The sequence below is a fragment of the Hemitrygon akajei genome, chromosome 17 (assembly GCF_048418815.1).
Source record: "Hemitrygon akajei chromosome 17, sHemAka1.3, whole genome shotgun sequence".
Taxonomy (NCBI): Eukaryota; Metazoa; Chordata; class Chondrichthyes; order Myliobatiformes; family Dasyatidae; genus Hemitrygon; species Hemitrygon akajei.
The window spans coordinates 70,294,909-70,301,109 of NC_133140.1; the positions used below are offsets into that span (position 1 = coordinate 70,294,909).

Here is a 6,201-nt window from a genome sequence, read left to right on the forward strand (position 1 = left end):
CATATAAGTATCATTTTACAATCTGCCAATGTTAACTTGATTTCAAACCTGTGCAATAGTAGACTCGCTTATTGGATATATACCTTCTGCTACGGGAATTCCACTCGCTAAACTTATCCCTTCCATTATGTCTGTTTCCTCTTGAAAACCTTCCTCTTCAATCACACCAATGACTTCTTCAGCTGTATGCAAGTTACTGTCTTATAATATTCCTGCGCAGCGTCTAGGGATATTTTACCCTATTAAAGGTACCATAGATGTATAAGTGGTTGAAGATGCCCATAGATGAGAAAAGTATAGGTCAGAAGGGCTAACGCGTAGAGCCACGCGATGGCGCTGCAGAACAAATTTTCTCCAGTTCCGTACATTGATTGCCTCTGTTCGCACTGAAAGTTTTGCCTCAAACCACAGGGCTCCATGGTTCGCCCGTTGTGACCCACTAATTTACAAAGTTTTGTTTCCAGTTTGTCGGGGACGTTTCTGAACATTTTAACTCTCAGATAAGCACCATTTTATAATTTTAATTTCCATATATATACAGATTACATTTCTCCTCAGAAGATACACAAATGTACGGAAATAAATGTAGATATAAATTCAAATGTGATGTCAGCAACTTAGAACAAACGATGAATAATCCGTTTATAAATTTAACAATCTATTTACATCAGTAACTTTAAAAATATTCAATACTTAAAATACCTTCAGTACTGTCACCGATGTGTGACCAGTACTGCAAGAATATTGGAAAATATTGGGCAAAAGTTGAAGAAACGATGCTAACTCACATCGAAGTGGAACTGGAAACAATGATTACAACGCTTTTAAGTTTAATACAACTACATCCACATCCTTGGAAAGTATATTTCTTAAATGGCACATTTTGTTCAAAATAAAAGCATAAAATACATACACATCAACGTTCTGTTGTGTACTTAATAATAGTTACAGCTCTGTGACCATAGACCTCAGAGATATTTCAGTGTTATGCAAGAGTCACACTAGAGTGGGTGTAAATGACAATAGTGCACTGTCTATGTTCCGCACATATAGAAATTTCTAGCAACTGTAGAGACAGTCTGCATCAGGATTTCATTTCTACTTTGATTTAAAATAGACGTTCCAAATTTTTCAATCTTCCTAATTAAATAAAAATCTCGGAACTTTCTACTTAAGAGGGTTGTTTTTGAATCCGCTGTTTATTTATGTGACAATTACAGATTTAAATAACACTGATAATCCGTGAGGAACTGGCTTTCAAATAAATTATGCCCGTGTCTGAAATGTCAAGTTTGAAGCTCTACAGTTTTAGTTACGCAGCTCCTCAGGAGTACAGCGGACTGTGGTGGGTCCACACACGCACCGCTTGTGGTATTAACTACAATACTCATTCCAGGCTATGAAAACTGCATGCCAGGTTTTATTTTATTTTACAGAATTATACAATATCATGTAGACCTCTTACACGGAATAAAAGGACACATCCTTTAGGCCATCTACTTTAGATACAAACCTCTATAAATTCACATGAATTACATTGTATACAGTGCATAAGATTAGGTTAAAAATGTGTCACAATACTGCTTCCAAATCCTTCCAAAGAGCAAAAAAAAGCTAAATATGTATTTTCCAATACATATTCAATTTTTTAAAAAAGAATGTTCCTTTTTAGTTAAAATTGTTATGTTCGATTTACATTAAATGACAAATCTATACAAAACAAATATTGCCAGCAAAATTCACGGTTTTGGAGACTATTTAGTGTCCTGTATGAAGGTTAGCTAACATTTAGAATAAATAGTAACTATTTAGATTGAGCTTCGCTGAAAGTGCCTTCACAGATCGTATCTCTCTCTCTCTCTCTCTCTCTCTCTCTCTCTCTTTCTCCCTCTAGCAATAATCCTGGATCCACTTATTTCTTTAAATAAGGACCAAAATAAAGTTTATATAGACAGGAACACACTGCTGCTGCAGATGAAGACCATTGCAGTGCAAGGCAGGGGAAATCTATTCCACTGAGTATCACATTACACAAGGTTTGATATCTTGGTAAGTCATTTGCTGATGATAGTAAGATCCATTCGTTGACGGATGCATCGAAGGGGACGTCATGGCGTTGAAAGAGAAGACAAATTCTTTCCTATCGCACACGCTGGGAGACTGCGAGTGATATCGCGGGATTCCTGCTAAATAAAACAGGGCAAAACACACCAATGAGGAAATGGTTTAAGTATAATACTTCTGTTAATATAACATTTGTAGTCTTAAGTTTACAAAAGAGCGGCTCTTCCAAATAAAGTAAGTACGCCAAGTATAGAATTAGTTGACCAAGACAAGCAAATCCATTCCCAAAGCATGATAGGCCCTGAACTTGTTAAATAAGGGTTTGCTTTTAAAATCGCGTATTTGCAGTTTAAACGTTAACTGCAAGACAGAACTGGTTGGCAGATCTCACCACTTGAAATTAGTGATGAGTTATTTCTTAGAACTATATTCATAAGCTTGAAGGTCATCATTATTCTGACGGTTCAGTGGCGTTCAACACACTGGTAATTATTGGAATGCTGCACTTGGCATCTTCGTTTCTCCCGCCGTTTTCTCGCGGTTTATGTCGACGCACACTTTATAACCGAGCCAAACCTCTCCCAATTATTGACGATTTTTTTTTACTGTCATAGTCACCGAATCGGTGAACTTAATTTAGCCTGTTACACTGTTTTAGTGAACCATGAAATTATGTTATATTCCTCCAAAAATATACTCCAAATTAATTGCAATGACTTCTGTAGGCCTTAACTGAGTTCCAATTAGCATGTAGGCAAGATTTCTGAAATATATGTTTAACCGAACAGCTACTTAAATTCATATTATTCCATTAACTGTAATATTTTTAAAAATCGTCATGCTCGAAATTTTAGCGGGCGCTTAAGCTAATTAGCTTTTAGAAATTGCATGTAGCCGTCTTATCTACATATTTGCTCATTTTAGTGCAATCGCGCCACTTGTTAATTTAATTACGCGGCTCTAACGTGACATCACGCCGATAATCACTGTAATATGTGCAAGATAATTCACAATATAAACGACTTCTGGATTTAATTTCATCTCACTGCACTGATTCACAAGTATCTACAGCTAAAATCAGCAATTGACTGTAGGCTACTGGGAACTGTATCCTCCTAGTGCGTGGGTTAATATGGTGCCTGTCACAGGCAAATAAACCGGTTTGGTAGAAATGCCTTTCGGTTGGATTTTGCAAGCTGCAATTAAATAATCTTTAGGTTTATAAAAAAAAACTTGGAATCTGTTTATTTGCTACCAGATTTTTGCTGCTTATTTCAGATCCACAGCACAGGGTTTTTTTTACACACAAAAAAGGGGTCTGTTCTCGGGGTGATTGGGAACGGGATATTGTGCAACAGCAGAGTGGCTTTCCCCCCCGCACCACCCCCATCCACCCACGACACTGCAGATTCACACAGTTAATCGTGCTGCAGGCAGGGTTACTTTGGCGCTGAGCTCCAGGCTGCGAATCCCCAATAGACGGCTTCTGCGGCGGGGAGTCGGCTCTCTGCATTCTGATGTTGTTATTGCCGTCGAGTTGGCACCGCAGTAAACACTGTCTCTGCGGGGATGGCATCGAGATGTTTTCTTTGACTAAGTTTTGGAATTTGTTGGAAAAACAAAGGGCGGTTTATTCTTGTTATTTATTCCAGCCAATAACCAATTACGTGTGGGGAGAGGAAGCAAAAACAACTCACTTCCTTAACTTAATGACACTTTTGAAACTCTTCTACAAGAAAACAACTCAATCCCAGGCTCTATCATTTTCCTAATTAATCTTACTGGCGCATCGCCAACCAATAATACTCGGGAGTAAGCCTGCGTTCGAAAACTTCTTAAATTTGTGTTTCGCTCAGGCTGATTTTTGACCTTTATCAGAGTGACCAAATCTAACTAGACTTCAAACAACATCGTGTTTTTTTTCCAGCGATTTGGGGAAATCTTTTGAGCCTTGGAATTACCTTTCACAGAAACAAAAAAAAATCTTTCAGTAACTACTGGTTATAAACGAAGCCGAGCTGTAGAATTCTGATTTAACCCCTTACATTCATTAATTTAATGTTTATTAATAATATTTTTCTGTTTTCCCTTAATATTTCCGCTCAAGATCTTCCTCAAATAATGATTTATAATGAATATTTATAATAACCAGGAAACGATTATATTGTACGTATGTGATTCTGATGCAGATATTCCATATATTCAGGTTAACCCGTCTCGCCACAATAGTTAAATAATCTGCTCTCTTTCACAACTTTGATCAGACTGCAACAATGTATGAACATTCTTAAATACCTGACTCAAATTATAGACACAGATTACTGTCAGTCGCAATAGATCTCGTTACAGTAACCTTTGCACAGTAAAGTTTATATATCTGCTATTGTTTAGCTATAACACAATGACTTTGTACCTTGTATATCGGCAGTGTTGTGGCTATTCTGATGTAAATAGGACTGATCTAGAGAGTGCGCTTGCAGGTTTGAAGTTAGATTCGCCGACGGGTTGCACGGCGAGAGGGGCTGCTGTTTGATATATGAAGGCCCGTTGTTGAGGGCGGAGGCCGACGGAGCCCACGCTGAAGTCGAGGTAGTGTACATGGAGTGTGAGTCCATCACCCCGCCGCCGGTCAGCAAGGGAGACGCGGACACCGAGCTGTCGGCGTGGTTGGGGTAATCTCCTACGGAAGATCCCGTACAACTTCCCATATAGTGACCATTGTTGGAGGAGAGGTGAGAGACAGAATGTCCGGGTAAACTCATCCCGTCGACGTTGCTGGGCAGATGTCCATTCATCATGCTTATACTGCTATCTAGAGAGAGTCCGTTTGGAGCACACGAAATGGGTCCTCTTGACCCCTGGAAGTTATAGGTCTCTGGGATATGGTTGAATCCCAATCCGTTCACCATGCTGTACATTGGTTTAAGAGCTTGGCACTTCCTGCGAAAACCCCTCGGTCTCCTTCTAAAGGAGCCCTCCTCAAACATGAACTCGCTGGCGGGGTCAATGGTCCAGTAATGGCCTTTGCCCGGTCTGCCCAGACCCTTGGGCAGTTTAATGAAGCACTCATTCAGGGAAAGGTTGTGACGTACCGAGTTCTTCCAGCCTTGGTAAGAGCCTCGAAAAAAGGGGAACCGGCTCTGAAGGAACTGGTAGATTTCGCTGAGCGTCAGCCTCTTGGTTGGAGAGCTTTGTATGGCCATAACAATCAGGGCTATGTAGGAGTACGGCGGCTTCTCTGGGCGCCGTACGCCCGCGTTTGTTTTCTTAGTTTTGGTGGTGGAAGTCGCTGATTCCATCACAGAGCTCTGATTGTTGGGCTTTTCCATTCCCGCAGACATGGGACTGCTCTGGGCCGTGCTGTGAGCCGGCGGCTGCTGAACCTCGGCCGTCATTTAAGAACAATTCTCAGCAAGCAAGTCACTTGAAACCGAAATCGCGGGTCCGCCAAACTCTTGACTCAAGCCGTTTCCTTCGCTATTTCCAAATCTTCAAACTTCTTGCTCTTAAAATAAAGCTTCCTCTTGGTTCGGAAATATCCGGATTCCCCCGAAAAATAAAAAAAATAGTATCACTGTAGTTGTTGAAAGCGCGAAGGAGGAAGCCCTTCCCCCGGCACGGTTATTTCTTCAGTTCTGAAGCCCTTTGCAAAGGTCGCCGAGATGTGGAGTAGCTTTTCATCGCAGTTGTTCTGGGATCTGCCACGCCAAAGAGATCGCGTTTACTTATCTCTTGTCATCAGCGACTCGAGCCTCTCGGCTGTCAGACGTAAGGAACAAGAAACTCCACGCCCCGACCCCCACCCCCTCCCACCTCGGTCAGGACTGGTGGGCTGTTAAAGGATTCAACACCCGCCTTCATTACCGATTTGATCTGGTATCTACGTAGACCGAACCAGCTTTTTATTGGGGGTGGGTGGGGTGAGGGGAAAAATCAATCTCTGTGCCTGACTGTCCTTCTTTGTGTGTGTGTGTGTGTGTGTGTGTGTGTGTGTGTGTGTGTGTGTGTGTGTGTGTGAGAGAGAGAGAGAGAGAGAGAGAGAGAGAGAGAGAGAGAGAGAGAGAGAGAGAGAGAGAGAGAGAGAGAGAGAGAGAGAGAGAGAGAGAGGGAGAGAGAGAGAGAGAGAGAAAGTAGATG

General features: G+C 41.2%; 1 protein-coding gene across 2 annotated transcripts; it reads right to left on the reverse strand.

The window, feature by feature from the left end:
- Positions 1-501: 501 nt before the first annotated feature.
- foxf1 (forkhead box F1) lies at positions 502-5,878 on the reverse strand. Of its 2 annotated transcripts, none has more exons than XM_073070358.1 (2): positions 4,478-5,878; positions 502-2,183 (listed from the first exon to the last, which is right to left on the reverse strand). In XM_073070358.1, exons 1-2 carry the CDS (start codon positions 5,457-5,459, stop codon positions 2,023-2,025), a joined length of 1,143 nt encoding a protein of 380 aa, XP_072926459.1. In that variant the 5' UTR covers positions 5,460-5,878; the 3' UTR covers positions 502-2,022. The 2 variants fall into 2 exon arrangements, with proteins under 2 accessions (XP_072926459.1, XP_072926458.1); XM_073070357.1 differs by having other exon boundaries at positions 502-2,186; positions 4,478-5,873.
- Between the last annotated feature and the right edge of the window lie 323 nt (positions 5,879-6,201).

Bases quoted from the DNA above. Each gene is read 5' to 3' on its own strand.
- foxf1 (XM_073070357.1), bottom strand. From the start codon at position 5,459: ATGACGGCCGAGGTTCAGCAGCCGCCGGCTCACAGCACGGCCCAGAGC. The intron at 2,187-4,477 runs GTACAAAGTCAT...TGTTTTATTTAG, and splicing joins CAACACTGCCGATATACAAG to CAGGAATCCCGCGATATCAC.